At 37.1% G+C, this 19,958-nt stretch overlaps 1 protein-coding gene across 4 annotated transcripts in view; it reads right to left on the bottom strand.

The window, feature by feature from the left end:
* rapgef4a (Rap guanine nucleotide exchange factor 4a) overlaps positions 1-15,962 on the bottom strand; it is a 32,762-nt gene extending 16,800 nt beyond the window's left edge. Inside the window, exons 1-4 of one of the 4 annotated variants that reach the window (XM_055032259.1) lie at positions 15,851-15,962; positions 12,510-12,652; positions 12,330-12,418; positions 10,618-10,764 (exon numbers count right to left, since the gene is read on the bottom strand). In XM_055032259.1, the coding sequence (XP_054888234.1) occupies positions 10,618-10,764; positions 12,330-12,418; positions 12,510-12,652; positions 15,851-15,918 (447 nt within the window). In that variant the 5' untranslated portion in view covers positions 15,919-15,962. Of the gene's footprint in view, positions 1-4,569; positions 4,772-10,060; positions 10,154-10,218; positions 10,254-10,617; positions 10,765-12,329; positions 12,419-12,509; positions 12,653-15,850 lie in introns of those variants that run through there. The other 3 variants (XM_055032264.1, XM_055032263.1, XM_055032262.1) reach the window with 3 other exon arrangements.
* Positions 15,963-19,958: the final 3,996 nt, after the last annotated feature.

Raw genomic sequence — 19,958 nt, 5'->3', positions numbered from 1 at the left:
TTGTTCCCACCGTGTTATCTAAAGTAAACAAATGCCTGCCTGATTCTTACTGGTTAAATTTGCAATGTCATTTCCTCAGTGCTAAGCTACTGTGTTGTGTTAAAAGAGAACATGGTACAAGCTGGATGTCACATGCATGCCATGTTTTCCTTGTGCATCATGTGGTGTGTGTGCTTCGCTTTCCCTTCTCTTTTCCTAATATGGTAAATTGAAAATCAATAGGATATGTCAGCCAACACAGAAGGGGCAAAAAGCATGCGAATGGCCAGCTACACACCTCCAAGCCCCGGGCAGCACTCAACTCAAAACCTTAAAGGCAATTAAAGCTAAGGCACCTTATATTATTATAATTAATTATCATCCCAAACAGTTTTTTGAACATGACAATGAGTTCACTATGCAATCTCTGAAAGTCCAGCTGACAAATCTGCAGGATCCGTGTAATGCTATTATGTCAAAATGAAGCAAAACCTATCAGGGAAACCATAAAAAACATAAAAAATTAGGGGAGTTTTGAAGGTGCAAGGCTGTCTGACCAAATAAAGTGCCCCATAAGTGTAAGTATCTTTTGTTTGCAGAGCCAGAAACAATCTGAAATCAAACCAGAAAGGTAACCAATTGATCTGGGGTGTAACCACCTCGTCTTGTTTCCAAATACAGAGCACTCAGCTGCAATCTCTTTTTGTTGGGTGTATTTTTTTCCTGTTGCCCAAAGAAAATATCCTGCCTCTCAATTTCTCATTAGTGTACTCTCTAGTAAAGGAGACCATCCTCTATTAAGAAGCCCAACATGCAAAAGAAAAAGGAAATCATTCTCTCTGTCCCTGCATGTTTCCTTGGAGGTTCCTAAAAGGACTATTATAAATATATCATTCACTGTTTAAAATTAAATTTAATACCTTAGTTGTATTTGTAGGAGTAAATACCAGTTTTATTCCAGATCAGATAGAGTGAGATTGTAAAGCAACTTTTGTCTCACAACCCTGCTGTGCCCAGTGGCAACATAGATATTACATAATGAACGCACTGAATAATCATTCTGCTCCACTGCGTTCATGCAAATGTCATGTTTTTGTTTACAATGCTGAAGCAGCAGAAGGTCAATTCATATGCAGCCAAAGAGCCAAAAGCAAATCATGCTTTATATAGACTAGATTGTTTTGAATAAGTTCAAAGATATTTCAGTATTTCTCAACACTGTGACTGGATATATGAGTGTCATGTGAAATCTTGAATATTTATAAACCAATTTTCTGCTGTCTAATAAAATATAAGCAGTCACTTTGCAAATTATTCTTATTTCTTTTCACAAAGAAAAAATATCTGATTTCATGTAGGACTTTTGGGGATGGGAAATGCTTCAATTTATTCCTAATGGCATTGACCAAATATATTCTAAATGATTCACATGACTTCAAACAAAACTCTGTATATTTTGAATAAAGATCATTTTATATGGTCATGCCTAATTTCAATAGAAATCAGTGAAGGATTTAAATTCAACCTATGCAACACAGTCTCATAAGATCAGACTATACATCATTTCAAAACATTGCTGGTTGTCAGTTAATGTTGAACATTCAAGTACATGAATCTGTATAAATCCAGCCAAAAAAATTAAACAAAACAAAAAAACACAATGTTTTTCCAAGTTTATCACTTCAACCAAATTTGCAAAGTAATATTTCTAACAGAGTCTCGATGGTTCGGTTAAATGGCACAAAGTGGTTTTGTGGTGCGGAAACTACACTGGAGGTCAATCAAAAACAGATTGAGAGCCTCTTAGCAGCAAGCTAATAATCTTTACCTTTCTATCTGATGGTCAGTAGAAACTGAAGGAAAATATAAACAGAGAATTTCTTTGCTCCCCTGATGGAAATGTCCTGAGAGGTCATGCTTATAATTCAATTCTGCTGTCTGAAGTCAGTAAATCGCTTTAGAAAGCCATAAGGGAACCAAAATCAGCTGGTAACTGTTTCCTTAAATTACTCGTTCTTAAAAAAAGAGTTATGTCATTGTCAAGTAAGGTTTATGAAATTTGTGTCTTAGAGTGGTTTTGAACAGATGCAAACAATAGATTTAATTACTGAAATCCAATCAATGCAGATTCACTGAAGCCTTCAGAGTCAATTCAGCCTTCATATCAATCTTTGTTGACAATTAAAGGAGTAGGATTAACTAGAAGCACTTAAACTCAGGAGCAAATGAACAAATGAACCAAGCCTCTCTGAGCCCTCAAAGCTGCTCTCCCAGAGAGACAAGCTCCCGGGTGCAGAGTTGATTTAAAGAAGGATTAAATGAGCTCTCAGGTGTTACACTTAAGAAAGATGCTCTCCAGATTTTGTGGAATACAACAATTCAGTTGCAATTAGTTACAGTTTGGTAAAGAATTGCTAATGTCCATGCAAATTGTTTTCTGTTCTTACTGTTATTACATTTAAATGTTTCAGATTGTTAAATCAATTTAATTTACATGGGTAAATTCAAAAATCAGTTTTCATGATTCCATGTATTAAGAAAAACATGGTATTCAAACCAGCCAGAACCGCTCTGATTGTTAAATCAGAAATTAGTTCTCAATATTTTTGGAAAACACAGTTCAATCATATCAGCCACACCCCGGATCAAATTACTACGAGACCTGTAGAATCAAGAAATCACCTAAACAAAAGTTGTCCGTTCACTTCAACAACAGAGAAGCATCAAAGAAGAACAATCATATTTTAGTAAGCATGAATGTTTGAAATGAAACACTGCAAAAGACAACAACAGCTGACATTCAATCCCTACCTGCTGTAGACCAGCAGCACAGCCTGGTGCCATGAGAAGTAAGAAAAGTAGCAGTGTTAAACTTCTATGGGTTATTTTTATTTTTTTAAGTTATGGTATTGGTCATTAACCTTTTGCTGGCATTTGTCCTCTGGGAACCAATCAGATGGGAACTACAATCATTGTTGTTCAGCAGTTTTCAGTACTGATGCTCGTATGACTGAGCTTTAAATCATTATTTAAAATAAAGGGGTAGTCTGAAAAAGCAGAAGCATTAGTTCTCTGCTACATGCAAGGACAGCATTGTGCTTTAAAAGCCTCCGTCATGGATTTGCCCACATTCCCCCCAAAAGACTTGGCTTCCCGCTCACATGTGAACAGTTCTTAAAATATTTACAAGTCTATAAAACCACCTCTGTTGCATCTGTGGGTCAGATTACGTTGTCACTTTATAACCCTGTACCTGACAGAAAAGTCCTTAGTAAGGGGAAAACGTAATGGTAAACACTTTTTATGATCTCTTAGATGTTCCAGCCCATCAGCTGTATTGACAAATAGACGATCAATACTTTTAAGACACAAACATGTCCTACTGAGAGACCCAGGCAGCAGTTCTGCACTCTCCATCCATTGAAGAATTAGTGCTCCTTCTTGTGAAAAGAATGGATTTGAATGACACAAAATATTGTGCTGTCTGTTAGGTAATTCTGCGAGGTTACATTTTTATTCAGTAAGCAGTAGGTTAGCGTAGGTTAGCACATGTTTAACTCAGTTGCTGTCAAAAAATACTGTTTTTCTTAGAACTGATTCAATGACGGTGACTTCGGACAATTTCACACAGATAAATTAGTCTATGGATTCTTGTATGAGGATCATGTAAATGAGTTGTCACCTTACTGAAATGTAAATTTTATAAATGTCCTTATTTTCTGTAGAATTGCCTAAGAAGTCACACCAATATACTTTTCCTGAAGGTCTCAGACTTGTTTTTATGATTTCAATGTAAAGCTTATTCTTAGTTTTGCAGTCAAGAGCTCACTGGATTAAATGTTTGAAATTCAAATAGGTTAAATCTTCCTCAAGGTGCTGAGTAATTCTGTTCCCATCAGTGATTTGTGCTATTTTTAGTCATAATAACAGTTTCAAATACTGTAAAAAAAATTCTATCACATTTACTACAATTTTTGAAGAATATTTTGTACATTGCTTGAATTTTTTGGTATTAGTAAAACCGATCCTAATTAGCCCAAACCCAGAGAGTTGCAGGGTGTGAAAACTTTCAAATGTGACTGCGTATCTTATGCACAAAATGTACATCTTTTAAGAAGTAAAGAGGAAAGTTTAGCTTTACCGTGGCTTTAGATGAAGCAGTCAGCCCCGCAGTTCATTCTTACATCAAGCGCCTCCACAATATTTCCTGCTCGAGTACTTCGATGCACCATGAGCATCACTAGGCATTAATGCACGCCTAAATAATTTGCAACAAATTACATAATCAGCATGGTGAGTACTATTCTTAAAGAGCTCAGTGTCACTCTGAATCTTCAGAGTCACACTTCAGGATCTGTGGGAGGAATATATGAAATACCATTCTAGAAATTTAATTCTGCATCTTTGACAGAGTAAAATAATTGTGGCATTTTAAAACTAAGAGGAGCAGGTATACAGTTTTTGACATTTCAGCTGATAATTTCTCCAAGAGAATGTTGATTTATAATTCTAATAATTCTATTAATATCAATTCATTCTTGTGCAATATTGCATGAGGTTTTTTTTTTTCAAAGGTTTAGCACAAATTACCTGCAGATGTTACCAGTAGCACCCTGAGCTGCTTGCTCTCGTTAATGTCCAGGTTCTCCTAATCCAAAAGTTCCAAGCAGGTTCATCCGGCTTTCAGAAGGTTATTCAGTCTTAGCAGATCCAACATCATCCAGCTGTGCCTTCCAGGCTCTCTCAGAGCAGTGTGAGCAGACTTTCAGCCACACAGCCAAGCAGAGCAGTGGTCAGCTGCCGACTAGTTCAGAGCAGCAGTAACTGCAGGATTATTCAACTCCACTCACTGAGCACGCAGCAGAGTTGACTCAATCTCTCTTCCCCTCAGTCTGTCACAAATACAAGCTAATCTCTGCACACAAGGTGGGGAAACTCCTCGTGTTGCAGCAGGACCATATAGCAACGGTTCATGCTGAGAGATGATCCTTAAACAAGGAATAAATCTGAAAAATGTCCATATTGCAGGTGTTGAGATAAAAATGTATGCGTGTTTGAAGAGTGGTTCTTCAGTATATGTATGTTTTTTCTTTCTTTTTAGCCTTTACAAAACAGAATTTTTATGCCCTGTTGTCATTTTGTCGGCGTGACTTTAAAATATAGAATCAAAAGTTCTGATCAGTTCCTCAGTGTGTAAGTAGCTCTTTCACATATTTTTTTCACATTACCTTGAGTAATTTCTTGGACAGCTACTTCTTGATCGAGTGAAATCAGCTGGAATAGTGCTGCTCTTACTTGACAATTTTTGGTTACTCTACTCACCTCTCCTTCTAATCCAACATTCAGCACAGTTCAAATTGTCAAATCAAGAAATCTTCTAAACAGAATGATGTATTCATCCTGACTCGTAAAAAGCAACAATCAATTAGAATAACTTAGGCTTCCAGACTTTTCAGACTAAGCTTTTCAATCATGCAGCACTTCGATAAACAGAGAAAAAAGAAAAACGATACAGATCCGCTGTGTGCTGTGCAGAAGATACTTTTTTTCCCCTTAAACCTCCCCCTCATCAGGCTTCAAACTCCTGGGGGCATTTTACATCCCTGCCACTTCCTTTTCGTCAAGTTTCTCCTCTAGCTGCTCACTAGTCTGACTCTACAGGCCAACGATAGTCACATGCCACACTCCGACCCTCAGACTTGTTTCTAGCAGATGTGCTTCGAGTGTTTAAAAAAAAAACATTCAGAGTTCAGCTGTAAGCATGCATTCCTTCTATTTCACTAAAATGATGCAGAGGTGCCAGGTCTGTTGCTCACAGCAAATGGCTCCTGTCCAGACCCGACGCGGACTGAAGAGTCTGCAGCAGGGAATGAAGGCAAAATGTACCCCAGTGTTACATCTCAGAGATGGTGAGCATCTGAAGTAGCTACAAAGCAAAGAGTACAGTTGATAATAAGGTCATCTAAAGCCACAGCCGGTCTCCCAAATGTCTGCTCTGTTAAGCAAACAAGCCAAAGGCTGCCAGTTCAGAGTGACTAGATCCACATTCTGTCATGTACAGAGCTGCATTAAAGCTTGAGTTATTGCATGAGATAGCAACACGAAATACATGAGTATCTAAATTACAGAAAGACATCCACAAGAAGTGACTGTAGTGTGTGTTGTTGTCAGACATTAGCTGTTGCTGAGAAATGTTAAGGGGAAATGCAGTGATGTAAATTCACATTTTGTTTTGTTAAAGACTTCTTCTGAAATAGATTTGATTAGCAATACAGACCCATAATAATACAGCGGGTTTGAAAGCGGATGTGGGGTTGGACAACTTCCGGTGGCTATAGCGTTAGCATTAAAAGGCTAGGAAAATGGCTCAGTCTTGGCTCAGTTATTTTTGTTCAGTCTCTGGTTGTTCATGTGGGGCAAGAAAACAGCCTTATCTGTCATATCATGCGTTTCCAACGGACCCGGACCAACGGAGGCAGTAGATCCAGGCGATCCGAAGAGATGAAGGTCCGGACTTTTGCATAAAGACGGGGAGCACTTTCGTATGTAGCCGCCACTTCACACCGGAGGATTTTGTTAGCGGATCCACCACCAGCCGCCTTAAAAGTGGAGCTGTTCCTTCCCTGTTTGCCTGGAATAACTTCACTGCACCGTAATGAGAGAGTCTGATTTCGAAAGGACTAAGAAACGGCAGTTTGTCCTCTCAGAAAGCTAACCAGGCTGAAGATGCTACTGCGGACCATCACTACATGGCACATCCACCCGCAGGTAAAGATAGTATTGTATATATTTTCCATGTAAGATAATTTCAGTAAAATATAACTGTTGCTGTAATATTATTATTATTATTATCACATAATGAAATTATGAGATTATGTGGTTATGTATTTTGTGGAGAGATTAAGTCAATGGCTGTATACATACATGCTCCGACTCACAACATGTATTGATCTTCACAGAAGTAATATTTCAAATATATAATTAAAACTTATTGCTAACCGTATGTTTTGCTATTTTATTTTGTGGATTTATAGGTTCACTTGATGAAGCTCTGGATTATATTAAGGAGGCCAGACTTCAAAAAGTGGATTTGTCTGCCACATTTTAGCCGCTACTGTGCCTCTGATGACCAGATCCGGTTCTACACCAAATTTCCATCTGAATGTGTGTTCCGGATCTTCTGGGAGTCCATTGCACCCTCTGCATCACGCCTGGTGTTCTGGACCAGAGCACAGAAACTTGGAGAGGAAGCATGTGCTGAAGCCAGCCCTTCCCGCTGCATGCCTCTGATTGATGAGTTCCTGATGTTCTCATTAAGGTTGCAGTGGGCTTGAAGGAGCGGCTCATAGCTACTGTTAGCTGAGTGACCATCACCTGGGCCAAGTAGGTGGACTCTAATGACAATGCAGAAGCATCTTCAGGTTGATCCATAGAACCAACCTGAGCTAAGTCTTATATGTGACCAGAGGTGGGTAGAGTACACAAATTTTTTTTTACTCAAGTAAGACTAGCACCAGTTCAACATGTTCAATGTGTTTTTACTCAATTCAAAGTGAAAAGTAGTTATCTAAGAAATTACTCAGGTAAGAGTAAAAAAGTATTTGGTAAAAATGCTATTCAAGTATCATTTAATATTTAAAAATTGCATCATCAGGCAAACCAAAATACAAAGACACATGGAAATTTTGTTAGTTTTAAGGATAAAATTCAAAAAAGAAGTACAAAATAACAAAACCAGGTAAAACAAAAAAACACATTTTTCCAAATCAATTTTCAATACAAAACTTATGAAACTTTAACAAAAACTACTGGTAAAGCTTTAAAACAAGCCTGTTATTCTGTCAATGAAGTAATAAAATAAACAGATACCTGTTGACAAAGTATCTGAATTTTGACTTGATATAATCAGAAAGGTTGAACAAGAAAAGACTGGACTAACATGTAAATCACTCTGTGGGTCAACATCTAATAATTTAGGTATCAAAACAATCGACAAAACTGTTTTCACGATGTTCATTTAATGTAATTTTTGCATCATCTCAATTAAGGAGAGAGTCTGGCTTGGTGTCTGGATGTTTTGAAACTTAGTTTCTTCTATGGTTCACATGCCATACTTACCCAGATTGAACTGTTGATGCAGAACAAAATATACATTGTTTTGGGTTAATATGGAGCCATCCTGACAATGTCTTTTTATGCAGGATCCAACCCACAGCAACAGAGCCTCTTAGTGAAAGCTTAGGTCATGCACAACTGTCCAGACATGTCACATGCTGACATGTTTCAGCATTTTATGAGCTTAAAAAAGTGAGTTTCAGAGTGTTGAGCCACAAAAATATCAGGTGAGAACAGGAAGACAATTTTCTCTCAAAACAGCAGCAAATCATTTCCAGAATTGTTTTTTAATATTTGTAATTGTTTTTTTAACCTAATTACGCAAATGAAAAGTATTCTGAAACATTTATGTTCTTCTCCCATATTTGAAAAGAAAAAAATCTCGCAATTAACTTGACACAGACTTTAGCATTAATGCATTTAACATTAAAGATAAAATGAGAAATAAAGTTTATTATCATAAACTTATTAAATTACTCCGTTTTGGCTTGGTCATGTTTCACTTTTGTAATGTTTACACTTTTAGGTTTTGTGTTTTGTTGAATGTTTGTTCTGGTTCGTCTTCAGGTTTGTGTTTCTCTCCATTTACTGTATATCTAAAAGAGGAGCTATGTCTGCAGTCTCCTCAAAAGTTAAGCTTGTTTGAGTTTGACTCCATAAAGGTTGATCTTTGTCCTTAATCCTGTTTGTGGGGCTTATCAACAGGACAGCAAACAGAAATTTTTGGGAACCTCTGGGTTTCATATTTTCTTTTGGCTGAGAGGACATTCAGCTCATCTAAATCTGAGGCAATCATCCTCAACTGGAAAAAGGTGAATTGTCTCCTACTGATCAGGGATTTGTCGCTGCCTCGTTCAGAAAAGTTGAAATGTTTTTGTTTCTTCCTCGCAAGTCATAATGCTCCTGTTGCTCTAGTGGTCTGGAGCTGAACAAGAAAAGTTTACATTTCTGACAAGTATTAATCCTTATGACATGGATGATGACCAAAAGAGCAAGCTTCTTCTTCTTTAGGGAGCTTGGCCTAGCCTCAAAATGCAAATCATTAATAATCATCAGTTCATGCTGAAGTGCTATCAGAACAAAAGTCATGGTTTTATCAGCAGCTCCAATGCTTGAAATGGATCACAGGTAGCTGCACCTTGGAGCTTCAGCTTCAGGCCCGACACCATGAGTTTAGGTTCTTAAAAAGATAATAGAGGATGCTTTTTGATTCAACTTTCATAACCAAAGTGAGATCTCGACATGGACCCATGAAAAGTCTTAAGCATTTCATTAGGCCCTTCCTGTAATAATTTCAGTCAGACAGAGTTGGTTTTTTGTGACATCTCAGAATTAACAGGAGAATCGGAGAGAGGGGTTCCTCTGTGTACCACATGAGGCTCAATCTCAAATCTCAGATAAGCAGAAGAGAGTGGGTAGATACTCACTCTTGGTTATTTCTCCACCATCTAATCCCATTATCTAGAACATATAGTCCAAGATTTCATCTCTAATTCCTCAAACTCTTCTGCTGTCATCAATGTTCTTGTTATGCTGTCTTGTTTGCATATTTAACAACAGATTTTTGCTTCTGAATCTGCTTTAAAGATGTCTGCATTTCAGGCCTTAAACTACAATTTTATAACAGGCATTTTAAATCATGTTCATGCATAATTACATGCACACATCTTCAAATCAAGTTCAGTTTATCCTGTGCAAACATTTTAAAGAGAATATAACACATTAGTCTAACAAACACCCAAGAAAGAAAACCCAGCTACAACAAAAACAAGTTTCAAAATGTGAATGAGGCAAAAAGATGAAATTTGCAGCTTTGCAGTGGTGAGTTAAAACTTACAAAAATGCTGGATAGCAAATATAGCCAAACATAATTTCATTGCAAGACTAAATTCAGCAGCATCTAATAACAGCCTAAGATAATGTAAACATCAGAAAGAGCAGCTGTAAAATCTCATTTGAGCCTAACCTTGCTGAAGATGCCGCCTCAGGGCAGAGTTGAAATGTTTATCCTGGTGGTCTTTCAGTGGGATCTTTTGTCTGTGTGCTGCAAGAGCCAAGCTGTCAGCCTCACTGCTGTTGGCCGGCACAATGACACCAACACACAAAGACCATCATCTAACTTACTGATGCCCTGTGGTCCCAGAGGAAAGGGGCTGGCTCTCTCAGGAAGCCTGTCTGGTATAAAGAGGGAGGTACGAGGCGAGATGATCTGCAACAATATCCACTGACTGTTATCATCAGTTAAAGCAACTCAAGGCTTTGGATGGCAATTCTGTTGCCATTCACAAATAATAGCAACAGAATTGACTATGATTGTCCTCTAATACAATTATGCACAAGCCTATTTAAAACAAGAGCTGGCTCCTAAAGAAGAGAAACAGGCTCTGTACCACACTACCACCTAGTGGACATACAGCGAAAAAATGTGTTTTGCAAAAAAGATTTGACTGGATGTGAGCGTCTCTGTGTTAATGTGTATATGTGAGTCACTCTATGTGTTATGTTATAACTCACATAACACACCTCCCAGAGAGACCTGAACTCCTTTTGTTCGATGCGTAGGAGCTCACTGAATTCCCGAGTGACAATCGTAGCATGTCTGGGAGTGTTATCCAGGATCGACTCTCCGAATGCTGTGCCGGTCCCCAGCGTGCAAATAGTGACAGCATCCTGCAAGAGAGGCAGACAAGGTGTTCTGCGTCACGCATCACTATTTCTAAACGTCCTGAGGAGTTTTAATTTTGGAAAATTTTCTCGTCTTCATGCTACATCAGATTTAAGGTTTTAGCATTTCTCTGCAGAATATTTATTAACCTTTTTATGGCATTGTATCAGCTTTTTGGAAGAAGAATGATTCTAATGTGAACCAATTTTGCCATATTTTTGCATTTTTATGTTTTCTTAAAAATCTACATCACTGAAAAAAAAAATTAAGAGACCATTGAAAATCTCATGGTTATTCCACCAAATATTGATTTCTGAACTCTTCCTGAGTTAAGACATTAATATTGTTGTTTCTAAAGGAATAAAAACTTGGTTTTGTTGAGGTCTGAAAGCACTGCATTGTTTCTGTTATTTTGACCATTTCTCATTTTCTGAAAATAAATTTTTGCTTGGAATTTCAGAGACATGTCAGTATTTCATAGAATAAAAGAACAATGTTCATTTTACTCAAATATATACCTATAACATGTAAAATCAGAGAAACTGATTATTTTAAGTGGTTCTTAATTTTTCCAGAGCTGTATAATCATCCCTAATATGTTTAATTTTTTAGTTTCTGAATCATAATTAGTTCAGATTATAGAAAAATGCTTTTCTATTATTTTCCCTATATTAGCACACACACTTTTCACTTTCCTCTATTTTTTAATACCTCTAAAAATTTGAGTATGAGGAGAGCCTTAAATGAAAATTTTCACCCATGAAAACAAAAGAAAATCAACACCCACTCTTCAGCCAGTGTGCATTGTGGGTGGGTTGCTACCCACGTATTGCTGGACGCTTGTTGAATATTAAGCCTGCAGTCTTTTGCACGGCTGTCCTGATTATAATAGTGTGAAAAAGTGTACTAACCCTAACATTTGACGAAGTTCTTGTTTTTTCTTTGATGATTCACTTAAATTTTTCACTTTATTAAAGTTTTTATAACCTGAGATCCAGGAAACCAGAGTTAACATTTCAATAGACTAGAGGTGAGAGAAATATCTGCTGATTTTCAATTGCATAAAAATTAATGTATAAGACCTTCATTCTTTTCCTTTCATGGCTCTTTCATCTTTAATAACTCAAATAGATTGCTGAACATTTCTTCTTTCAGCTCTACTGAAATTCTGCAACCCCTTAGAATTAAAATAATTAACAAACTGTTTTTTACTATTCTTTGTACTTACATGAATGCTAATCCCTTTTAAAAATTGCATTTCTGATCAATATATATATGGATGGATGGATGGATGGATGGATGGATGGATGGATGGATGGATAGAAGATAGATAGATAGATAGATAGATAGATAGATAGATAGATAGATAGATAGATAGATAGATAGATAGATAGATAGATAGATAGATAGATAGATAGATAGATAGATAGATAGATAGATAGATAGATAGATAGATAGATAGATAGATAGATAGATAGATAGATAGATAGATAGATAGATAGAGTCAAACCAAAAGTTCTTAATAAATGAATCATTGGATTTCAATGAAACACATTCATTTAAGTTGTACCTGATGGCTTGATGTTTCAGACACTTTCACATCCAAGGAACCAGAAAGGACAGCATACCAACTTGTACCAATGTCTCCCTGCCGAAACACTGCGAAGAAAATATTGCCAAGCGAAAGATTTATGATCAGTGAAATTTTTGATGAGCTGCCTATCTTTTTATCTGGTGAATTTTAACCTACATGTTATCCCTTTTTCCAAGCATTCATAGAACCCACACAAACAAATCTGCTGCAGCAAACGGGGGTGCAATCTCTCCAAAGCCTTCACGTTTTTCAGACGAGCCAGGATTATGTCGACATCTTCACCCGAGCGTTCTGCTGGTCTGGACAAACACAGCAATTAAGTAGAAAATGAAATTAAAAAGTCAAATATTAACATCACCAAAAACTCAAACAACATGAGATGAAAGCTAAAGTTTAAATGAAATAACTTGGAAAAATAAGGAGGTGATATTTAAAGGTTAGTGTCTATGAAAACCAAATGCATTCATGTAGTAGTTTAAATAGTTTATAATTTTAAGATACAAAAAGCACTTAAAATTTTTGAAGGAAACAGAATTGTATATGAGAATTTAACTAATGGTTGATTATTTTTTCATGATGGGTTAGGCAGGTTTGAATAGCTTTTATGAAAATTCTATTTCATTAATGTCAAAAACTTCAGACAGACAAGACAAATAAGGAAAACAAAAACATATCTAAGGGCAAATTCTTCTTACACTTTGTATCCTTATCCTATTAAATGTTTTACATGCAGAGTGAACAAGGTGAGTTTGTTCTGTTGTGCTTAAATCCTTTCCTTTTCATGATTGCATGGTATTTGTTTAGCTTCTGTTACACTGCCTCTGTTTGAAATCAAGAGCCCCTGATGTATGTAGGCGGTTGAAATGCAGCTTACAGCACCTAAAAGACACTGTCGTTTCAAAAAGTGAAACCGAAGACCATTAATGAGCCAAAACAAAAAGCTTATGGCTCGCTGTTGTTCTAAAAACACGTTTTTGTACTTTGCTAAGTGTCTTCTACTCTGAAACTAATAGTTGTTCATCATGTATTATCTGCCAAATTGTTGTTGGGTCAAATGCTTCGCATCAGGGATCTACTTTATTGCACTCTCTGACTGTGAAATTTAAGACTTGGAGACATTCATTGGAGCAAATCGTATTTTTTTTGTCAATTTTTTTTTTTTACGTTGAACCATTTGAAATATTCTCAAACTTCATAAATATTTTCTCTGATTTGACTTCATATTATAGATGGACTTTTTGACCACTTCATTTAAATTTCAAGATTTGGACCTAATAATGAAATATTTCTCTTGGGTTTCATGTAGGTTTTGGGCAGAAAAGGTTCTACATTCAAACTTGATTCAACCAAGAATGGCGACGATAAGAGGGTTTAATTGGCTGGAAGAGATTCAAGAATCAGTTGATTTAAGGGGAGCGTGTGGCTTCTGCAAGCAACCAGCGGATGCTCGTGTGTAAATACATCAGTTTGCTGGTTTTTATTGCTGATGAACTTTGGACCCACTCACTGTTTGCTTTCTTCATCCTGCACCTCTTGATGTATCTCTGCCTCCTTTCTGTCTCTGAGTGATATTCAACCTCTTTGCTTCTCATATAAAACGTGTTTATGAGCCAAAAGTGTAACATAATGGTTACTATTTTATAAAAGCCTTCACAAAACCATGTCTTCCTTAATCCTGGTAAAATAATTGTAGTGATTGTAGCAAGTGACTGTAGCTTTGAAACTGATTTGAATGGGATGGCATCATTCTTTGCTTTGCAGCTAATGAGTAAAGACAAGTTTTGTTCTTGCATCACAGGATCTCTAGTTATGTCTTGGACGAGAAATTGGGCAGCTCACGTAACTTTCTCCTACCTGTTTGTGAGTTGGCTCTGCAGGGAAGGCTGATGCACAGACTTGTTACAAACCAGGCAGAGGACCTTTTAAGGGAGATTTTCAACTCAAACCTATTTGAATGTTTTTTTTTTATGTTAGAGGTGTGAAACCTTGATTGGCTATAGTCAGAAGTTTGCAGATTCCGCTGCAGAGCTCTTTTTTCTTTCTTTTTTTTAAGTTTACATCCAATTTGAAATATTCTCAAGCTTGCTAAATATTTTTGGTGTTTATTGTGGCAGCAATTGGAGGCAATGAACGCCTTCAACCAGCAGAAGGAAGTATTTAGGGCTTGGCTGTCTTTGGGGACTGCTAAAACTGCAGGCAAGGTACCAAGTGGCCAGAACGTCTGCAGCTTCTGTGGATGCAGAAGTAAAACTTAGAACATGCCTGGAAGGAATTCCAGACATGCTGCAGAGTTAGCAGATTTTGGGGAAAAATGTAGAAACTAGTAGCTGTTTGCAATAAACTAAACCAACAAGAACTGAAATAGCTCAACATGACTAATAACAGAAGTTTTGTCAAATTTAATAGCCTACATGTTTAATAGCTGTTGCAAGTATTCAGCCCCTTCATGTCAAGCATTTTTAGTGCACAAGAGGAACAACCTTTAGCTGTTATGGCCAGCTGTACATGTGATATACTTGACTGAATCAATTTTGACCCTCACCTGCAACACTGCTTAAGTCTTTCTCTTACTTCGATCCAGACGTTTGAATATTTTCTGTTTTGTTTCATTGATACTCAGAACAGAGTGATGGCTTCTTCTTTCTCTAACATTTTAAAGCTGTGGCCATTATTTGACTTTAAACTTAAGAACTGTGTTTCCACTTGTATCTCTAGGAACATCCAGGCCCTTGATGTCTTGTTTATTTGTTCATGTGAGAAGAGTATCTCTGAATGTTTGACTGAGCCACATTTCTAACAACGTGGCAAAGGAATCGGGCTTGCAGAAATGGCTTGCTGTGAAATGGAGAACGAGTGCGCTGTAAAATTGCTCCATTATCAAAGTTACATCAGAGGGACATTAAAAGACCATCAGTTCTGGTCTTTAAGGTGTTCTGTTTCAGCACACTTGATTGGTTGCATTATTTATACCTGAGATCAGCTCTGATATGAAAATGTGCTCATAATTCTGCTCAAGGGATGTGGATATTATATCAGTTAATGAAAGTAGGATTTAGTGTGGAATTTGGATACGATCGTACAATTGCTACCTAATAATATTTGTTTTATTAAACTCATTTTGAACAAATGAGTCCAGTTGTGTCATTTTGGTTTTTTAAGATCGGCAACAACCGAAACAAATTCAACTGAGGTAAGTGCTTTTCTCCTTGATTCTTAATGATGGGGACGTCCTGTTGGTTAAAAAAATAAAACCATGCTCTTCAGCGTTCCCACTCAACAGCAGATCTTTCACTGTAACGTTTGTCAAACAGGAGGTCAAAGGCTCCTGTCGCACACGGTAACCTTGGAGCTGTCCAAGGATGCACTATTTAAGTTCCGCTGGGAAATTAAAACCACAGCCGCCTCTGTCGTGTTTGTTGAAACACAACGCCAAGCTCCTAGATGAGGAGAAGCCAAATGATAAAATCGTATAATAAGAAGCTGGAGCATGTGGTTACCTTTTATCCAGACAAATAATCCACTCTGCAGATTCCGACGAATGAGAGGATGTGTGCGCTGCTACCATCGTGTCTGATCCAGTGAAAACTCCTGTTGTTTCCGCTGCTGTTGACGCTGCTGCTGCAGAGGAGGAAGAGGAGAGGAGGCGCTGCTTCAACCACTGCGCTTCATCTGCCTTCACTCACTCAGCACTGACTCCTCACCTCACTCGCTCACTCGCTCACTCACTCACTTGGGGAAGAGAAAATCTTGTTATAAAAAAAAGGCGTGAGCAAAGTCACTTTGTTCTTAGAAACAAAGTGTCTTTGTTTCTAAAAAAAAAAGCTGACAAGCTTTCTGAAAGATGAGTAGGACAGAGTCGAGATCTATGATTCTCTCTTAGAGTTTAAAGGTCACAAGCACAACAGCACTTTTGCTTCTGCTTTGCGCATTTTTATTTATTTATTTTTGCTAAATTAGTGCAGTCAGTTTGATACAACACAGCCTTCTGCCAGGTGCTTTTCGAATTTCGTTTTAATTTACAAAATGCAATTTTATCTATTTTGCTTTTCTCAAAATTAATTGGAATTTTTTGAATTTTGTTTTCAGATTTAAAAGGTAAGAAAAACGTAAAGTCGCTACCACAGAAAAAAACAACAATTTAGCATTTCCCATATACCTAGACCTGTACATTTCTGTGACCGTCATGATGGGGACTCTAGAGGGCGCTGTTTCTTCCTCATGAGTTGAGTTTCTCTTCGAGAGGAAGGTGCCGAATTGAGTCGATGTGTTTGAGATAAACCCAAAGCAAAGAGTCAGTAATCTACACTGTATCAGGTTGTAATTATCAGGTTAAAATGTGCTGTGATTTGCACTACAGTTTGCATAAAATTTTCTGAGGTTCGGAGTTATTGGGTTACCATGCATATGGGAAGATGCACATAATATGTGCACAGGACTCTTTGCACACTTGTAAAGTATGATTGATTTGTGTACAGTACAGTTAATATCAAACTCTTTGATCTCCGTTTTCATAATATAAATACATCTGACATATCGTCTACTTGTCCAGAAAATAATAAAGTAAAATCAGAAAGTTATGAACTACAGAAACAGAAACATGACACAGAAATCATGGTAAAGCAAAGAGACTGAGGTCATGACAGGGATCTCATGAAAATCTGTTAATGTACAAGGAATTGAGCCACACAAACTGTGTGCATTCAGCAATGTATTTTACTATTGCAGCTTTACTGCAACTGTAGTGTGGGGATTGACATTGTGTCTTAAGTGGGAACATTTCCATATTGCCCTGAAAAAAAAACAAGCTTAGTAAGAAGAGGCCTCATAATGAAAGGGTAATTGGCTTTTCTGTGTTACCTAGGAAACAAACTTTTACAGAAAGACTGCGGTGCAGCAGTGCCGTCTGTGCTGGCAACGTTGTAAAAGAAAAGTCATAATTTGTTACCACACATTTTTATCACTTGTTGCCTAATGCACGTTTTTAGATACAAAGGATATTTCTCTCGCTTCTTTCTCTTTTGGTAAGCTAAACTGCCATTAAAGAAGCATTATGCCACACTGAATAATTTTGAAAAATCATCATGTGAATCATTTTTGTTTTTAAAAAATTGCCAGGGGCACACTGATAAATACATCTCCAGCTTCATCATGCATCTGTATTGTCCTGCTGCAACTTTGTCTCAAAATATGACACTAGAGGCCTTTGGCAGACAGAAATTGACCTATGGTTCATGTCGAAAATGTACATCAGGGAACAGAAATTCATTGATAATTAATTAGAAATTCCTGGAAACACTGATGTGGTGAAAGAATTTGAAATATAAAAAAAACAATTGTAAATTATTTTTGGTTCATAGAAGAGATAGTCCAACAACTGAACTAGCTTTAAAAAATAAAATCTTAACACAAGTTTTCTTTTCTCCTTGATATCCAATGGACTCACAGTTTGCTATTTTTTCAACAATTACTTTAATATTATATTTTTGAAATAAAGAATAAAATGCAGATATTATGAAGTATAATGTTGTTTAGGTCAGTACATACCAGCAAAGCCATCACAGAATAAAATCCCTTTCTACAAATATAAAGTGTAAATTCATCTTAAATGAGTTACCACACAAAATTTTAATCATTTCTACTTTTGAAACCATTTCTAAAACAGAATCATCTTCTCTGCACAAGAGGGCAGCATTGCGTCTGTGTAGGTAAACTGATGGGATTATGAGACATGGAATTATTAAAATCATGTTACAAAGAAAACAGAGGAAGGATCATTTCTCCTGTATCCAAATTAACAAAAACGTGGACTTTCGTCTGACGGCCTAAAATCATCTGCTTAATCTTTTCACTGTTGGACTTTAGATTAGGATTTTGTTGCCAGTGCCCCACTGTTGTACTTGCTGTTGTAGTCTTGCCCTTGCTTGCTAAAGTAAATCTTTTTAAAGTAAATATCAGGGATACAGATCCGGGTTCAAGCTAGGGCATGTACAACACAAAACACACATTCCTGTAGTGCAGCATGCCATCTTCTTCTGGCTGCTTTGCATCAAAACATTGAAGAGGTGTTGATGCACTGCTGCTTGTTACCATTACCTAAAACTTACTGGTCACAGATATTATTCTGCTGGTAAGAGATGTCACATCTTGTGATTTCATACACAAAATTAGGAAAGGGTTGGGAGTGTCTGTATTCAACACCCTTTACTCTGATTCCTCTAAATAACATACAATAAATGAAATTGCCTTCTGAAAAACCCTAACAAGCAAATATAGTCAACTTGTGTGTAATTTAACATAAGTATAAATGTAGCTGTTCTGTCATGGTGTTAGAGGTGTTAGAACAAATGGCATCATGAAGGCTGAGAAACACAAATTTCTGGAGATGTATAAAACCAAAATTGAATGATGAAACAATATCTCAAAGATTGATAACGTACTGGTACTAAAGGTGGGTGGTTTCATTTACTGTGAGTAAATAAGCTCGCATGCATTTCTCCAAAGTAATAAGAGATGCAACAATGAGAGCTGCTTTGTCCCTCGCTGCAAAGAAAATAAAAGATTTCCTCACGATCTCCACTTGTTCCTCTGACCAGATCACCTGCTAATTTCTCTTTACATTTTCCTTTTCTTTTTCTTTCTGTGTTGTTTGACATGTTGCTACAGCGACCACTGCTGCTTGGACGTTATCCCAAGCCAGGAGAGCTGTGGGGCATTTCAGACCTCCAGTTGCTAGGAAATATTCCTGCGAGCTCCAAAAGTAAAACACGGAGACACATGGAGCCCTCATGTGTACATGCTGCATAAATCTTTAATGCGTCTGAGCATTTGGAAACAGACTGCTGGTATTTTGAATGTATGCCTTTGGAGAATGAAGCAAATTTGAAATATTGCTTTTGCTGCAGAAGTATTTCCTTCAACAGCAAAATTAGAGTAACGAAGTTGAGATCAAAAACTGAATGCTCCATAACTGAGTCTGACTCCATGGATTTCCATAATACAAATGAGGGGAAAAGAGCAACAAAGAGCTTGCATAACCTATGAACATGAGTGTGGATGTAAGTAAACTTAGAAAAAGCTCCACATATCAGATAATGACGTCTCAGTTGGAATGTGAATGCAGATAACTCTGGAGGAAATGCCTGAGGACTGAGATTTTTCCAAAGACATCTCACTAGAAGCTTTAGGACATCAGTGTATGTACAAAAACAGACAACGTGCTTTTAATACATTCTTTAAATCATTTAGACCAGTGAGGGAGCATAAAAACAAAATAATATAGAAAGTCAGGATTTTGTGTTACATCCAATTGAAACTGTAAGTGGGATATCTCCTTGGGCCACATGAAAAGATGACAGAAATCTCAGAAAGCGCCCGATAACTAGATCACCATCTGTCCAAAGCTTATGCTGCAGTATGGTTTGTTTTGATCAATAATTACTATGCTCTTTGCATTTTGTTGCATAATGCTGCGTTAAATAAAGCTGGGTGTTCAAAGTTCCTGATAATAATTTATACATTGTATCGTATAACTGTTAATATCTCCCATTTAGCAGATATCGATCAAAGTGGAGGTGAGACATATTATCCTCCAAATCCACTAAACTG

The sequence above is a fragment of the Poeciliopsis prolifica genome, unplaced genomic scaffold (genome assembly GCF_027474105.1).
Source record: "Poeciliopsis prolifica strain line A6 unplaced genomic scaffold, Auburn_PproV2 SCAFFOLD007, whole genome shotgun sequence".
Lineage (NCBI taxonomy): Eukaryota > Metazoa > Chordata > Actinopteri > Cyprinodontiformes > Poeciliidae > Poeciliopsis > Poeciliopsis prolifica.
Note: the sequence above shows the minus strand (reverse complement) of the source record. Positions and strands in the feature narration are given on the sequence as shown.